General features: G+C 40.9%; 3 protein-coding genes across 4 annotated transcripts in view; 2 read left to right on the top strand and 1 right to left on the bottom strand.

Moving 5' to 3' along the window:
* RpL18 (ribosomal protein L18) overlaps window positions 1–17,357 on the top strand; it is a 112,745-nt gene that overhangs the window by 72,900 nt on the left and 22,488 nt on the right. The window lies entirely within an intron of this gene.
* On the top strand, window positions 1,402–10,341 carry crc (bZIP transcription factor crc). Of its 2 annotated transcripts, XM_065483420.1 has the most exons (3): window positions 1,402–1,563; window positions 2,519–2,839; window positions 9,161–10,341. In XM_065483420.1, exons 2-3 carry the CDS (start codon window positions 2,638–2,640, stop codon window positions 9,865–9,867), a joined length of 909 nt encoding a protein of 302 aa, XP_065339492.1. In that variant the 5' UTR covers window positions 1,402–1,563; window positions 2,519–2,637; the 3' UTR covers window positions 9,868–10,341. The 2 variants fall into 2 exon arrangements, with proteins under 2 accessions (XP_065339492.1, XP_065339493.1); XM_065483421.1 differs by lacking the exons at window positions 1,402–1,563; window positions 2,519–2,839 and adding an exon at window positions 6,263–6,482.
* Window positions 11,421–16,416, bottom strand: LOC135939807 (UBA-like domain-containing protein 2). Its single transcript, XM_065484378.1, has 4 exons — window positions 16,213–16,416; window positions 14,212–14,286; window positions 13,985–14,093; window positions 11,421–12,416 (listed from the first exon to the last, which is right to left on the bottom strand). The coding sequence occupies exons 1-4, from the start codon at window positions 16,318–16,320 to the stop codon at window positions 12,232–12,234; spliced, it is 477 nt and encodes a 158-aa protein (XP_065340450.1). The 5' UTR covers window positions 16,321–16,416; the 3' UTR covers window positions 11,421–12,231.

Here is a 17,357-nt window from a genome sequence, read left to right as displayed (position 1 = left end):
AAATTATTTATTTAGTGCCGAATTTTGATTAAAGAAAAAATTATTGTTCTTATTATATTATTGCGGAGAGCGAGATTGAGTGTTTGATACTTTCCGCGTCTTCCGACCGGGAAGGTTATTGATAAAAAGAGCTGCACAGCGAGCCGTTCGTGCCGAGCAAGACCGGTCTTGCGATTTTCAAGTGCGCATGTGACCATCTACCGGAATAATTGCACACGACGTGCAGACGATAGTGGATTTCGCAACCTCTAGATGGTGGAGCTCTGCAGCCGAGAACGCTCCAAATTTATCACTCAACTCAAAATACACATCTGTTTGAAAGAAATATAATTAAATCTGTGAAAAACAAATTTTCTGAAAATTTAAAAACAATCATTAAACGACAATTATTATTATCTTAATTGAAAAAAATGACTTTCAAAATAAAAGTACATTAAAAGCTTTTCTCTCATTGCTTTTTCTTTAAATTACTTTAACAAATAATAGAATTAAAATTTAGACTGTAATAGCTATGCATAATTTCTACTTTGTCCCGATTTGTTATATTTAAAGGAGAAGGAAAGATAATCATACCACCTGCGTCTAAGGACTGTTCTGCGGCACAGTATCGCTGCCTCAGCAAGGCGTAAATTGAAGTGGGAGATAATTTTCATGATAAAAAAGTGACGTGTTATTTTCCTAGTCTGTTCGTTGTCCTCTTGATTGCGAGCAAGGTCAAAGTCAGATGTTGCTCTTTATCAATCACACGCCTTTAATCAATCATATCCATATATGCATCAAAACAAAAACAAATAAAATTAATAGTTGCTCATTTTAACGATTTTAACAAAGAATGGCTTCAATTTATACTAAACGAATCATGCTAAATAGGTAAAAAATTGATTTTTCATTCAATAAATTTTTACACATTTTATTAATAATTTCTGTTGATCAAGAACAGAGAAAAATGCACCACCGATATTGCCCCAGCCTTCCCTTAAATTAAATAAATGCCAATACACTGCTGGCTGAATCTAGTAATTGACTCCGCTGACGTGTTGGACGTGTTTGTTCGCTCAAGAATTGACGAGTTAAGAGGTACACGTATGTATGTATTATTGCACACTTTTGCGTCAAAGCTCCACGTGTCTGTGGGCCCTTGGTTAATTTGGCGCCGGTTAAGAGTTAAACATCACTGTTTAAACTGCGTTGATAAAACATGAAAACTACCGTCTTAAAGCAGATAAAACCGGTTAAATCAAGCATGTTCCAGTTCAACTGTATTTATAAGTCGCGGTTATGAGTACTCATCTCGATTTAAAACCGGTTTTAACCGTTGCAGGTTAGTGCTCTTGACAGCTGATTGGCCCGGACTATTGGCCGCTTCCTGTTTTGGCGGCGCTGGCGTCAAGACGGCGGCCATGTTGGGACCTGTAACCATGTTGAAGCCAAAGCCAGTCGCCCCCGATGCAAAGTTCAAGGAAGAGATATCGTATTTTCACCGCGCTCATTTAGCTACATAATGATGGTCTAGGACCAACAAGCCGCGCACTTCGTGTGCCCTAGCACGCCTTGCATCATGACGTAAGTTTTCAGCTCATTTTCAGCACTTAAATCGCCTCGAATCGGTTTAAAATCGGTCTTGAAAATCGGCGCTGACTAGAAAGCGGCGGCTGGAATGCAGCGAGGATGACGCAATCGCGATAAATTAACTCTGACTCATTTTCCCGCGTCCCGCCCCCTGATTACTTGTTATTGTTGTTGTTTTAAATTCATTGTATTGATCTTCCATGCAGTCTGATGATTCTGATTTAATTTTTCTAATGGCTACTGGGCAAGAATTAGCTCCATCATGCCCGCCATTGCTAAAATTTATCACGTGGGCCGATTACTGTTGTGAAATCCGTCTAAATTTTGGAAGTTTAGAAAGTGTTTCGTAATCTTTTTATAATGACTATTTACATCATTTTAAGGGACACGAAATATGGTGAATTTTTCACAACCAGAGTGCATTTCGAACGTCGTTAAGTCCGTTTAATTTTCAAAACAATAGATAATTTTGGGAATATTGTCCCCCAATTTTATCTAAACCGCTTGGAGGTTAATGTTTTTACTTTATTGAATTTCCTTGATTAGATATGCGTTGAAAGCAGTTTTCAAAATTGCCAAGTAAAAGGAGGGCATGCGTGCATAGCTGTTTCCTACTTGGCTTTGAGCGTCGGCGAAATGTAGGACACGCTGATGTGTTCTGTGTTGTGTTTCTAAAGGATTTAATTATCGTCTGTTGCCCTCGTCAAACCGCAGACGGAAGATAATCATCTATAAAGAGTCAATCAATTACAAGACATCAGAATTTCATGTCAAAAAACAATCAATTTAAAAATGCAAAAAAATAAAGTACTTGAAAATATTTTTTAAAAAACAATTCAAGAAAAATAAACCTGCAGTAAATTTGACATTTTTTTTATTTGAATGCTTAACTTCAATAAATTGTATCTTATGGTAAATTTTTGTTCTAATAAATTTTTTCCTGTTTCAGTTTCTTGTTCGCCAAGATGGGGTCCACCCCCTTTACCACAACCACCACAACTACCAAACAAACCAACTTTGAGCAAATCGATTCGACGATTTTTAGCCTGAACCGTGAAGAAACCGACAATGTTGTTCGACGACCAAACGATCAGGCTTCTCTTGGTGGCTGCGCCCACCTCAGCTGCTAATTATGACGCCACCCCTTTCATCAGGGATGAGACCGCCCTGGACCAGGGCAAAATGCAAGGGATCAAGGTTGAGGAGTCCGCTGCAGAGAAGGCTTGCCGCCTGCTCAAAGAACTAGAGCAGGAGGGCGCCTCTCTTGAGGGTGAGCACCCTTTTTATTTTTATTTTGATCTTGAATTTCGTCTCTAATTGTAAGAAGCAACTTTGAAGAGTTTTTAGGCACAGAAATGAATTTAAATAGTTGAAGGTTTGAATCGGTAGTGATTTTTCAGTTTTTCAAGTATAAATCTTTCAACAGATGGCAGCACCGTTAATTTTAAGGAGGTATCCACCTTTAAAATTTCTTGGTACTCAAAGTACACATTTAAAACACTAATATTTCAGCTAATTTTTCAGACTAAATTCAGCTCCTGAAATTTGGCCGTTGGCCTCTGGTCCTCCGATAAGTCGTTGGACACGCCCCCTTTCAGTGAACATGGTGGTTTCACTAGGACCATTTTTAAGTCAGTGGTTTAAGTCTGTTTTTGCTTCGACAACAGCGCCATATTAACTTAAAGGGGCGTGCCATTTCGTCTCTTGGGAGACCAGACGCTGACTTGTGACGGAAGAATTTCAGGGGCTGAAATTTGTCTTTAAAAATTGGCCGAAAAATTAGATCTTTGAGGTAGACCATGAAATATGGCAACCACTTCATACCAGCAAACCTGCCACGATTTCATACATTTAATCTTGCGACTGAGAATTTTTGACATTTTGGAAACCATAATCGGTTTTGCCAATCGGGATAGATAAGTTTTATAAAAAAAATTGCCCGCGTGTCACTTGTTTTAATGCTATTGGTGTGTTTTTTTAAATTAAAATAATGGCGGGAACCGGGAACATGATATTTATTGCAACCATCGCATTACGTTGCTTTAAATGCCATCCTCTTCACCCATGGACCCGTGCAAGTAATTTTTTTATAATTAAGATCGCAGCTTTAAGTTTATTCTTAGGTGCCATTTTGGAAAAAATTGCTTCCTAGACTAAATCTTTGATTATGCTGTAAGGAGCAGCGGGAAAATTTGGCAATAATTGGCAGCAGATTGATAAATAAATATTTTAATTTATATAGAATCCCTTAATTTGCCATAAGACTTGATGCATCTTTGACAACATCACACTTCAACAGTTATTCAAACACCAGAGTCCTACCACCATGGCGTGTCCTATCTCCTCCCACTTTTTAAGCAGCAAAAAATGGCTCCATGAAGGTTCTAGAAACCTATAATTTACCGAACATTTCCCAAATTAAGTGTTTTTTTTTCATCTAATTGTACCAGTGACCAAAAAACCTGTATTTAAATGCTGTGAAAGTGCATCTTTTCAACCGTTTATATTTCAACAAAATTAAGACGCAATTCCTCCAGAAAGGCAATAATAATTATTCCTTTGTACCTGGCAACAATTTTCTAAAAAAAAATTCCAAGCGCTTCGCGTAATTGCGATAATTTGCTGTTGACCCTTCTCTGGTCGGTGCCGGAGGCTGCGTGGGGCGGCGGGGGGAAGCTCTAAATTCGGATCTCATCAGTTGTCGGCGCGAACTTGTAAAACTTCTGTCGAGCGGTGATTAAAGTACCGATCGAATCGGGAGCAGCCAGTCTGTCAAGTCTGTGATGATTGCGATGCAGCGCACAGCTAGTAGCTAGTTTCCATTAATTTCCACTCGGCCGCACTCTGGACTAACTTTCACCTGCGATCCGATTGTTGCGCAGTTTGTGCATTTCGAAACGCCGATTCGCGTGCAGGCTATCAGTGCTCTTGCGAAATGATCGTGAAAATCGACCGAAATACCGTTTCCAAATCGAGTTGGATATGATTGAAGATTTTTAAAATTAAATAAAAATCACTAGATGAAAATTCCTGATCACCCTGAGAACTTCAAAATGGTCGAATTCTAACAGCTCTTGACTTGGTCTTGTTGGTGCTCGAATTGTTCGGCTGCGTGCGATATTTCAAACACCACAAATTTTCCTTATATTCGAAGTATGAGTTGAATTTATGTTTTTTTTTGTTCCGCCTGAGTGAGTCTTTCGAATAATGTGCATATTTTAAAGATCGAATAAAAACAGAGTCTGTCAGTGGCTATTCGAAGGAATTAAATTTTATCGAAATATCGAGGGCTGCCGCACCTTGACGCCTCCGTTTAGTTTTTTACCTGCTCTGATGGTCTTATCTGATCTCGGCAGTGACCCTCTGCATGTTCCAACTTGCGAGGGTAAAAATCATTCGATATTGATTTTATCGCTGTACTTCCAAACACTACACCACATATTTCAATATTTTACTCTTTATTTCACAAAAACTTAAGATTTTAACAAGCGTGCAACTTAATATACTTGGGGCAATATTTAATCTCTGAATTCAAAGAGGCTGTTTTTGAGGAATATGAAAATTTAGTAAAAGTTAATCAAATTTAAAAAAAAATCCTTAATGAGTGGTTTAAATTTATGGTGGCTGCCGAAAGGTAGTGCTCTCTCCTTCCCTGGCTGCCTGAGTATGTCCGTGTTAACCTGATAAGTAGTTATTCTAAACTCGCAGATACGTGTGCGGTAGCAGCAAATTAATATTGCTCCCTCGGCCGCACATTAAGGATTTCGTTAACCTTGAGCACATAGATTACTTTGTAAGTGATTATCTCAGTGAACAATATTACTATTCGTGATTTGTGAATTAAGTTAGTTATAATGTACGTGTATGTCTTGCAGTACGAACCCTTATCGACGATTAATTGAACTACCTTGTTTGTATTGCCAATCTTTGACAACTCCCTTTTTAGGGGTAAGCTTATTATAATATATTGTGATGTGTTTCATTTATTGAGTTATTATTTTGTTCTTTTCATTTTCATATATTATTTTAATCATTAACACTGGCCTTTTTACCTTTTTAAAGCGTTTAGTCTTAACATTCTTTTCTATGTATTTACGGAATTTATTATATTCTTACAGACCAAATCACGGCAAAAAATACTAAAGGCATTGCAACAATTCGTGGGGTTTGACTTATCTCGACGCCTTCCCCATAAATTTATACGTTATTTCCCGTCTAAATTTGCATCTTTTTGGTACTAAGTTTGATATTCTAGGTGCATTAGAACTAGAGATATTATCAAAATTATTTCTGAAAAGATACAATTCTTTAAATAATTACACCTTTTTAGATTTTCTGCTGATTACCAATTTCGATTTAACTGATTTGTTCGATGCTTGGTTTTGGAGAAATCGGAGAAATATTCCGAGTTAAATTTGGCCCGATTTACAGATAATAAAATGCCGAGTAGATTCTAGGTCAGAGTAATTTTTTAAATTACACAGCCTCAAAGTCTTTGAAATGAGAATCACTGAAAAGGCTGGGGAATTGAGATCAGTGATAACCGCGGAGGATGAAAAATAAATAATGAGAAAATCGGGAAGCTGTGTGTGCGTTTGGCCACTCGTCACGCACGTGTTTTCGGCCCCTCCACCGCGTTGCGTCGGTCCGTCCGCCGCGCCCGCCGCGCCGCGGGTCGGATGGCCAGAGCGTCGCGGCAGTCAGTCGGCTCGGCAGCGTGATGGAGTAAGTTGGGTGTGCCCTCGAGAGGTCCGTGCGTGTTTTTGTCTGCCTGCCGCGAAGCTAGCCATGCTGTGCAAGACCCTCTTCACCTGGATCAGGGAGATTATCGTAAACGCAGAGAAACTGGTCAACAGACGAGCCTGAGACCGCCGCCATGCCGCCCCCGTGGCCACCCCTGCTCCGCCACTCTGGTGAGAGACAGCCGCACGGGCCAAAGCCAAGGCCGCCATGGCCGACACCGCCCAAGGTTGCCTTGCAGACACTTCTTGCGGCCATTTAAAATTTCGAAATTGCAAGAAAGTAGCTCATTGATCAAAGGAAATGGAGATTGAATATTTAAAAAAAAAAAAAAAATTATCGTTAATCCCTTTCACGGAGACCAACTATCACATTAAAATTATTTCTGAACTTTATGCCTCCTAAAATGCTTATCTTGTTTAAAATTGTGGAAAATTACTTCCTCTTTTAATGTAATCTGAACTTTCCGGAAACAGTCCAAACCGAAAAACCTTATTTTAATTTTTTTTTTCAAGATTGGTCCTCTTTTGTTCTTGGTTTTCAATTTTTATATCTTGATTATTCGATTGTTGCAATGAACAAGTAAAAAAAAAAAAATGAAAACTTCCCCCTATTTCAAGTAACTGGAAATTAAAGATAATATTTAAGCTGCGTTGTTTTGCCGCCAGATTTGTATCCGCTGGCTATTCGGATTTTTATCAGAGCCATTTGTGTAAATAATAAGATTCTACCTATATCAGAAACGTGAAGAGCAAATAAGTCGCCGCTTCTACCGCAATCAAAAAATCGTGAGCTCAAACTTGGTTTCAATAAATTTCCATTTTAATTTTAAGTTTTTATGTTCTTCAAATTCTTGAAAATTTTACCAATGCCCTAAATCAATAACAAATCTTTAAATATATTGCCCGTGAAGCCATTTCCGTCCAGAATTTTTTCTTTCCTCTTCATAAAAACAATGGCAGGGAATCCCAAAGCGAAATGTATCCTCGTCGATGCTCACGTAAGCAAAGCAGTGATGGAAATTTTTTACAACCTCTCAGCTTAACGCTAACCAGGGAACCGTGCAATTAAATGGACCACTTTTTCTCGGGTAATAAATTAAATCTGCGTATGGTGGTCACGTGATTTCCCTCTGCGGGTCATAACATGTCGCGTCGAAAACATTTCTGGTTTGCTGATTTAACGACTCCAAGAGTCGAATCAAGGTTTTCCCCGCTGCTTGAGCTTGAACCAGGAATAAATGCTCTCAATGCCAGCCTTTCGAATGATTATCGCTCGCGAGAGACTCTGTACTCGGTGAACTACGCGCGACTCGTGAACGACAAAAAAAAAGTCGAGTAAAGCAAGTAGTGAAGATTCGGGAAGCGCGTGGCGGCCGATATGAAATCGGGAACGATGCTCGACCCTTGGCCTCGCGCCCTTTCATCTTCGGTCAGACGCGGCGCCGAGCGGCGGAAAAAATGCGCGCGTACGCAGCAAAACGATACAGCCTTGCCCCGCTTTTGCAATGCAACAACCAGCAGCATTGCTAATCGTCAATGTGCTTGACGTGCACATTAAATGAATAATGAAACGCGTTCGATGGCTGCTCAAAATGTACCACACAGCGACACTCTACCCGATTAGTCGTGTTTGGTGTTTGTTCTCGGAATTGGTTTAATGTATATAAGGCAACACCTACCGAACGACTTGACTGGAGATAATATGAAAAACCTGTTCTGTGCTCGTCGGATATGAGAGGATGTGTCTCAAGATCGGGAAAAAATTCTGAAGGATAGATAAAAATGAAACATTCTTTCGGACCGAGTTATGGCTTCTTAACGAAAAGGGAGGTTATTTGATTAAAAGACCCCAGTATTTTTTTTCCGGAAAGTTATATATTTTTTATTAATACGGTATGCTGGATTATCTGCTCTTAAAATCTCTTTTGGTTGTTTGTGTGCTTGCTTTGACATGATGAAATGGTCTTAAGGCATTGGGCTCTGAAAAAACGAGTGATGATTGACCAATCTGATCAAATGCTTGCTTCTAAAATTGATTTAATTTTACAACCAAAAGCCGAGCTTAGTTTGAAGTAATTTTTCTCGCTTTATGAAAAGAAGGAAAATAAGTTTCAGACGGTCACTTAAGATCGCCGAGGAGAGGGGTGGGTGCTTACTAAATAAATCATTTTTTTCATTATTAAAACATGAAGAAGGGTTTCTGAATTAATTTGTTTTATTCAGTCGTTAGTTCCGTAATAATGGTCCCTCTCAGGGTTAAGATTGCTACATTATTAAACCATTAGCATTAATTTGCTCTAGCTTGATCCAGCAAGATTTTATTCTATGTCAAGCATCGCATCATCAATGCGTCATTTTTACAAAGTTCATCTACATCTATAACAATGGAAAAAGCTGGACTACTTATTTCTTAGGAAACCCCGGATGGACAAAGCTGCAAATTCTGAAATTAATTTGTATGAATCTATATTTACAAAATCATCGATTATTTTTCAAGCGGCTGCTTTGATGGCCAACAAAAAGCACGAATCATGATTTTAGCTAGCCAAAAATTCCTAATATTAATTAGTTTGTCTTCAAACTCTTCAATGTTGCTTAAAAAATAAATGCTATGAATCTTAAAAAGATAATAAATCTCGGCAACGTACCCGATCTTCTAAATTATGGCTCTTGAGATTTATTTTAGTCACATCAGACAGTCTTGTCTTTTGGTCTGGGCCCTTATCAATAATTTTTAATTAGGTTAATTTTCATTGAGGCTGAGAAACTATAACACTTTTAATTTCAAGATTCCCTAAGTCTAATGTCTAAATGGCCCTTTCTCATTCCTGACTCTTTGTCTATTTCAGAGTCCTTCAAGGATGCTTCCTTGGTCTATCTGCCGGACCTGGACGTCCTGGACGTCGGGCTTCCAGAATTTGCCAAGCCCAGCTATGCGGAATCCGTGCTGCCGTCGCTGGACCTCGAGTCCTCGGAGCAGATGCTGATAGACCTGGAAACCATCCTGCCGTACGCCGACGACTCTCCTCCTCTGAGTCCCATGGACGATTTGGACGAGTTGTTGCAGACGCACGCGCAGACCCTGCTGTGTGAGGACAGTGTGGACGACAGCAGCTTCAACCTGCAGCCGCTTAGCCAGCAGATGCCCCCGACGCCGATGAGCTGCGTCGCCTCACCCGGCCCTTCGTCCGTTGGAAGCCAGTCGCCGGACTACGCCAGCTCGGTGTGCTCCGAAGAGAGCACTGACCCCGAGTGGGTGCCCGAGCTGCAGTCGCCGGCGCCGAAGGAGGCCAAGAGCGGCGGCAGGGCCCGCAGGAAGCCGTACTCGCGGGCGCCGACCAACCGCGCCGAACGCAAGAAGCTGCAGAACAAGAACGCAGCCACGCGGTACCGCAACAAAAAGAAGCAGGAGGAGGAGGAGCTGCTCCAGGTGGAGGCCGAGTTGCTCGAGCGCAACCGGGAGCTGCAGGCCAAAGTGGCAGAGGCCGAGACCGAGATGCGCATCGTCAAAGGCCTGCTGAGGAAAAGGTTCCAGAAGATGGGCCTTCTCAACTAAACGAACCCTTGCATTTTAGCCCTAATTGCGTAAAACTTAACTAACCAATCATAGTAGTTGTCCAGGGCCCGCGTTCGCCCGGGGACGCGTTTCGACAGATCAAAATTTTTCGTGAATATCGTGTCTATTAATTTGAAAATCACGGACGAAACGCCTCCCCTGGCCGAACTCTTGTCTCGTAGCAGTAAGAGGTGTGGAGTTTTCTTTCGTATCAATTATACACGCGTCATTCCACCAGGTGCAATGATATCTTTTTTCTCTTTCGACTAGCGTTGTCCTCGCCTTCTACCCGGAGTAGCGGTGCCGTGCGTTCGCCTGATGAGGTGCAAATTTTTCTATCTGAGCGAAGTAGTTGGGTTGTCATGGCACGTCTACCGGTACTTTCGTCTCTTTGTCGGCCCTGGTTTTATGTTTACTAACCAAAGTTTTAAAATTAAAACAATAAACTTATTCACCGGTGTTTGGATACCAAAATTAATCTTGTTTTCTTTCCGTCGAAACCCAAAATAGTATTCTTATCAATGATGAGCATTTTTTCTAAAATATATGTTCGTAGTAAAACTACAGGTAAATTGGGGCAAGTTCCTTGAAATGCGAGATTTTCCTAGGGTGTACCGTTAAAATTGAAGAGAATATCATAAAATCTTTATATTAAATTTTACTTTGTTCTGTTTACACTATTTTTCATAATTTAGAATTAAACTGTTGCTAATAAATTCCTCAAGCAACATTTTATCAGATTAGTGATCTCTGATCTTTCAAGATTGCTAGAGTCAATGAATCACTTCTTTGTTTTGCAATAGCGAACAATGCAAAGTGTTCATACTTGTTGGCCTGTTAAGCTCTGCCAGCGAAGACATTTCCTCATACAAAATTAGAAAAAGAAATATCTGGGACACCAGAAAATTTTTAACTGCTATCCAAGGAAGAGTGGATTAAAGAAAATTTTTCTTTCGTCGCCAGCAAATAATTGACTCAAATTTATCTTGATGAGAGAAACGAGGTAGTTATATTTCCAAACTTTCGCAAATAATATCAAATTCATGCGTAATTCTGCCATACTCTTTTTATCAATTTCTCATCCCGGTATTTTCGTAGATTGAACTGAAATATACCATAATGACAAATTATTCAACTAAATCAAGCAAGGCCGTGAATAGTGTTTATGAGTAGAAAACAAGTGCGAGAAGTCCCAAAATTTGCATTTAAGAAAACTAAATTTGTCTTTTAACTTTTCTCGAAATATTTTACTTAACATTTTTAGCAAAAAAGCAAATAAAATCATTGTTGATGATTGATGATATATAGTGACAATAGCGCTTTATAGATTTACATAAATATTTTCCCAAGTGACCAAGAACAATTTACTTAACGATTTCTAATGCCCTTAATTTTAATCAAAAAGTCCAATCCACTGGCTTAAAAAATAATTACAATTATTCAAGGAAAAAATACATTTCCAGTAGAATTTTTTTGCTACGATTTCCTCTCAATGGCAACAAGTTTTCAAGTATGTATAAGGAAGTAATCACGGTGAATTAAAAGAATCGAGATATTGTACAGTACCATGCATTTATTGTTCAATCAATCATACATGATGATAGAGTGTGAATCATTTTATTTTTTATAGCTATATATTCGCAACTCTAAACGATATTATCACATTTGGATTTAAAATACACATGTATTTACATGTAGTTGTGTGTGTGTCTGCTTTTTAGTAATGAATTGAGTTAATTATGATAGATTGTAAACACCCATATGTACCTAGCATGCACACCAGAACAACTCTCTTGTGAAGCGTCATATTTGTTTGCATTGCATCCTCGTTAGGCCAAGATAGTAAAAATCGTTCACTCGCTCCGAAGGATGAATTATTATTACGTTTTACACATATACATAGCGTTAGGTATATATCTTCGTGTAACAACAGAGTGTTCTCGTTCAGGTATTTATTCATTCACTCTCTCGGTGTGAGCAAAACCTACGAAAAAACCAAGTCCGACAGTGGCGGCAGCGGCGGCACCAGAAACTAAAGTCATCACTAGGCTCTACGCTTCGTTACCAACGTAAAGAGGGGAGGAGGAGGAGGAGGAGAAGGTGCTGGGGGGTCGTGTTCCCTCGTGGGGGTAAAAGAGGATCCGGCGGCGGCAGGGGCACGTGCGAGGGGAGGGTGGATGGCCGAGGACGCCCGGCCCGGAGGAGACTCGGCCCACCTGACTAGGCCCTCCGAGCGCGCGGAAAAGTGAGTGTTGAGTGAGTTTGCTCCGTTTCCCCTCCGCTCGTCTCGTCAGTCGCTCCCCTGGCCGCGCGTTGGCGACGGCGTCGGCAACAACAGCACGGTGGCGGGCATCGGCGGCCGACTTATCTGCCGAACGGGTGCTGCTGCGTCGACTGATGAAGGTGGTGGTGCGTCGTCGTTGTCGTCGGCTGCTGCGCCTGCTGCGGCTGCACCTGCACCGGCTGACTGAAGTGGTGGTGCTGGCCGCCGGCGCCGCCAGCCTGCTGACTCACCAACGTCGTCTGGTTTGGGGACGTCGAGAAGAACCCTGAAACCGATATTCAGTTAGATTGCACGATTTCACTGTACCAAAAATATTTCAAAGGAATCGTTTGGTTTATTCAATAGGGATGTTTCCTTTGTCCGGGGAGTAACCGAGGAATACAATATGGTGGCGCACCACGCCCCCTATGAGCGGCATGTCCGCGCCAACATATTGTATTCCCTTGGTTACGCCCCCTCTTCGTAGGCCGATTTCGGCTGTTTGGACACCGAACATTTCGGTTTCACGCGCATCAAAAAATGTGCCAAAGGATCTAGTATTTTTTAACACCCAAACCTTGAAGCCAAAAGTCGAAGGAAACATCCCAATATGGCACTACCAGGATCAGACCTGGGATTTGGCAGACAATTAAATTTAGCCCTTGAATTTTATTTTTGACAGTGTAAATAGATTTTCAAAGGTCGAAAATTCGGCTCACGTGTAAAAATCCGTTACTTTGACGGTTTTTTGGTCTGAACCATGCAAAAGATGCCACAAGAACGCCGGCGACCAATCAGAGAAGGGAACGGTTCTCTGATTGGCGCCCGTTCTAGATAGTAGCTAGCGACACAGCGGCAGCCAGCGCAAGCAACAAGGCAGTTCAGCCAGCAACTAGACTACTTGTCGTTTGACTCGCTTCTGCTGGCTTTCACTGTGGCGCTGCTGTCTGGATCTTAAGTCAACGCTACATCCAATCAGAGAGCCGCTTCCTTCTTTGATTGGTTGCCGGCGTTCTTGTGGCGTTCAATTTAAGCATCAATAAATACATTTATGAAAACCCTCCCCGTCTACAATGTTGATTAGGATTAATTAAAAACATGGGAAGGAAAAAACAGGATGACAACTCTACTAACGTTAACTATTTTAAAATGTAGAATAAACAAATTACTTAATTGGTCAACACTCATCGGTGCTTTAATTGACCGTCTTTATCTACTTGAAATGTAGCAATGGACTGGAAGAAACGTAGTTTATTTGGATTCTTGTAGCTAATTAAAAAAACCAGTCTCACATCATGAAGCAAGAACAACTGTTTGTTATGCTTAGCTTTTGAATGGAAAATCAAATTAAATCAACTTCAGACGCAAGCACTGGATCAGATTGGTCAATCATCAGTAGATTTCAGAGCCCAATGCCTTTAAGACCATTTCATCATGTCAAAGCAAGCATAAAAGCTGAACCAAAATCGATCTAATCCAACATGGCGTCCTAAAGCACAAGCCGATAAAAATAGCATTGGAATTTCTCCAGGTTTAAAGACAGAGAGACGTCCTCTGGCAAGATAAAGAAAGCCACCAGGCTCAAACTAATTAATTTGATTAGTCTGCCTACATAATTAATGCAAGGCAACAGCGCGACAAGTTTCACATTCATTTTCTCCTGAAAAGTTTTACGTCAAAGGTTCAACTATTCAATCATCGCTCTGATTTATTAAGAAATATAAAACACCGCAGTTATTATACTAATAATTTTAAGTAGGCTTTAATAAAGCGTTGACCACAGCCAATTAGTAAAAGAAAACTTGCATGAGTCCCAGATTTCCTATTAAAAATTAACAGACGACTAGCAGTCACCTGTGTTCGGAGAATTGGACATTTTGTCTGCGGCGGACAATTTGGAGAAGGCCAGCAGCGCGTCTGGGAAATTGGGCGGAGTGGCTGGCGTGTTGCACGGCGTGCACACCTGAAATCAGACACTCGGCGCTGTACTAGGGTTTCTTTCACCTCGCTAACAACCTCGGCCGGCAGCTGTTGAGCCGGCCGAAAAGCCGCGACCGAGTGCCCAAATATGAGACGCATACCTGGCCGAAGTGGTGGCTGTTTTGCGGATGACAGCTCGGGATCGCCGCTTCTTGGAAGAAAATACTCAGCGCCGTCTGCAAACACACGAAAAATTCATTTAATACTTTTGCCGTATTTTTTTAAAAAAGTAATTCTTTACGAAATAATTCGGTTTTTCACTGAAATTATCAAACTTTTTTTGGCTAATACTTTGATAAAAAAAAAACTATATTTTGGAGTTAACATTTTCACGTGATTTATTTCAGTCCGAAGAAACATTATAAAATTTGAAATTAATTCCAATCAAAATGCGGCAGTCTGATTGGTCATTGAGCGCCGTAAAAGGAGTGGGGAAACGACAGCAGCGCCAAACAGCCATGGACAGCAGCCAATCAGAAATCCGTTCTGACTTTTTGCTGTTCGGTTATAACACCCTAGGGCTGCTGACTTGGTAAAATCGCCAACAACGGACGTGGAAAGGGTGTTCCACCCCTATTAGCCCATATTTTAACCAAAAATTTCAGCCTAAAAATTCCGGGACCAGGTAATAAAATTACCGGGGATCTTCGGGACGCTGACATTGACAGCCCTATTACATTCTGACACGAAATAGTAATTTACTATGGACCCTTTTCGACAGTTTTGACAGGCGATTTTAAAATCATTTGAAACAGACATCACAATAGAGGGTAATTTGAACAATCTATTGATACAACACTAAAAACCCCCCGATGGTTTCATATTTCTAGAAACCTCGAGTAAATTTACCGTATTTATAGACTCGAATAAACAAAAATGGTGACGTAATTTTGCGAGAGTGGCTTTTATTTGCGTCATCAACCTTCGGGCTTAGCAGCACCTTTAAAAAACTTTTCCGTGTCTTTTCAAGAAAACAAGTTCTCAAATTCGGTGCTGATAAGGCTTATTTTTGTCTTGCTTGCTCTGCCGACGCTGGCTTGGAATATTCCCAAAGGTAGAAATGCTGTGAATGTTGGGGTAAATGTTAAAAATGTGTAATTTTGCTCGCATTCTTTGCAATCACCGAGTGCCTGCGTGACGTCACTGTTTGTTTGATAACAAATCACGCATGACTCTGAATGAGACGCAGAATTTTTCTCGATTGTTAATTCATTATAATTGCATTAGGGTTAGGGACGAACAATTTCACCGTTGCATTTTATCATATCTAGAAAATTCGACGCAAAGTCCGTTACAAAATCTTTATTTCGAAGCACGGCCTGTAAAATATAACTGCAAAAATGGTTACGAAATAGAGATAACGTGAGAGGTGCGATTTTTGTTCGTCGTGTCTTGTGCACAGCACAAGCACACCCACGTGCTGCGGAGCGGAGAGCAATCAATACGCTCGCGTTGTTTTCCCCGCGCGAGAGCAGGAAAATCGGGCCGTGGGAGACTTGTTGGGCTTTTTGTGCAGTTTTAAACACACGGCACACAACGCACGGAAATAATACATAACACGAAAAGACGCAGAGGGAAAATCCGTCGTCTCGTGCTCGAGTGTAGTATCGATTCACGCCAAAGAACCCTCATTGTCTGGCCGGGGTGCGCATGACTCGCAGCCAGACTCGAAAACAAACCCTTTATTTAAATCAAACGTCTTGCGTGTTGTCGGGAAAGCCCCATTTCCAGCCGCAAAATCTGGCAAGATGAATAAAAAACAAGCCCGCAGCTGGAGGGGAGGAAAAGGAGCAGCAAAATTCCATAAATAAATGCAGCAGCACACGGCGGCCCGCATGCATTGTTTGTAAATAACCTCGCGGAAAGGTCAATAGCAAAACAAGCGTGACGTCACGGAGGCTGCTTTCGGGTCCGGGGGCCGTGGGCCGGGGGTCGCCTCGCTCGTCCGGGCTCAGACCGCGGCTCGAGCCGCAGCATCCGTGCGTGCGTGTGCATGTGTGTGTGACCCTCTCTCGCTCTCTCTCTCTCGCGCACACACACAAACAAGCAGCAGCCATTTTCGTTCTGCACTTGCACGTTTGTTTACTAATTGGCGAATTTACCTCAAACTGCCAGTGTGCCGACTGCAGCAGCTGCTTGGCCTGGTCGCGGGCGCATCCGGCGGCCAGCACGAATTGGTTGATCATCACCTGTTCCTTCAAAGAGTCCATTTTCGGCCCGAAATATCGGCTGCGACCTGCGGGGTTTGTTTTCAACAACTCGTCGCTCCCCCACTTCCACTTCTGCCTGGCCTGCTTGACTGTGCTGCTGCTGCTGCTCGGAGCGATACAATGAATGACGTCAACCGATCCCCCTTCCTTCGCCCGCCTCTCTTCCTTGCTCCCCAGTCACAGATTTAATATAGCATGCACACGTAAAACGTAGCTTGCTAATCGTAAGAGAAACGCGTGCGAGTTTCCCGTGCTTTTCCGGGGTTTCCACTTTCCACATCCTGTTAATGATTTTTATTTCCAACGCGAATTTTGTTTAGTTTTCTAGTTAAAACATTATTAGAAAACTCAAAACTTCAATATATCTTTTGCAACAAAATTCTGATTCAGTTATTTTTAAATTTTCCCTGCAATAATTATGAAGAGTTAGGAAATTACGTAAGAACTCGATGATCTCATACAGTCACAGTTAAGGACAGTGTTCTTCATTATATACCTTGTTCATTTAGCTGGAAAATAAAATCACCACTTCAATTTTTTGCATTAGATTGGGATTTAAATACTTTCATATTTTATTTTTTATAATCATACCTGATTATTAAAGAATGAAAGAAAACCCTAAATTATTATATTTTGCCAGCACAACCAGAAAATCAGTGAGGAAATAATAAAAAATTCCGACGTAGGAGAGAAGGGAAACACGTGTAGTGTGTTTCACTTAACGGTTCATTTTGGGAAGTATGATGAACTTTTTTGAGATTTTCAAGTTTATAAAATTGTCATTTTGAATTAAAGAAATTAAAACTGCATCTAGACCACGGAAAAAAAGTAGTCAAAAGATAAAAATTTGTAAAGAAGTGAGCCAAGAGTAAGAACAGGTTTCTAGACCGCTTTGATCAAACCAGAAAAGAGAGTAGAAAGTGAAAGTTTGAAAATTAAGAGATTTTATTCACATCAAAGTTTTTCATAAAAGAATGAATGATTTTTTTAGCATCATTGTTAGTTTCAGTTACATAAAATCATATTTTTAAATTTAT

The sequence above is a fragment of the Cloeon dipterum genome, chromosome 3 (genome assembly GCF_949628265.1).
Source record: "Cloeon dipterum chromosome 3, ieCloDipt1.1, whole genome shotgun sequence".
Lineage (NCBI taxonomy): Eukaryota > Metazoa > Arthropoda > Insecta > Ephemeroptera > Baetidae > Cloeon > Cloeon dipterum.
This window is presented reverse-complemented; position numbering and strand designations above follow the sequence as displayed.

Excerpts from the sequence above, each read along its gene's own strand:
- crc (XM_065483420.1), top strand. The coding sequence starts at position 2,638 with ATGTTGTTCGACGACCAAACGATCAGGCTTCTCTTGGTGGCTGCGCCC. Across the intron at positions 2,840-9,160 it reads GGAGGGCGCCTCTCTTGAGG|AGTCCTTCAAGGATGCTTCC; the intron begins GTGAGCACCCTT and ends TGTCTATTTCAG.
- LOC135939807 (XM_065484378.1), bottom strand. The coding sequence starts at position 16,320 with ATGGACTCTTTGAAGGAACAGGTGATGATCAACCAATTCGTGCTGGCC. Across the intron at positions 14,094-14,211 it reads ACAGCCACCACTTCGGCCAG|GTGTGCACGCCGTGCAACAC; the intron begins GTATGCGTCTCA and ends GTCTGATTTCAG. Across the intron at positions 12,417-13,984 it reads GTCCAATTCTCCGAACACAG|GGTTCTTCTCGACGTCCCCA; the intron begins GTGACTGCTAGT and ends TATCGGTTTCAG.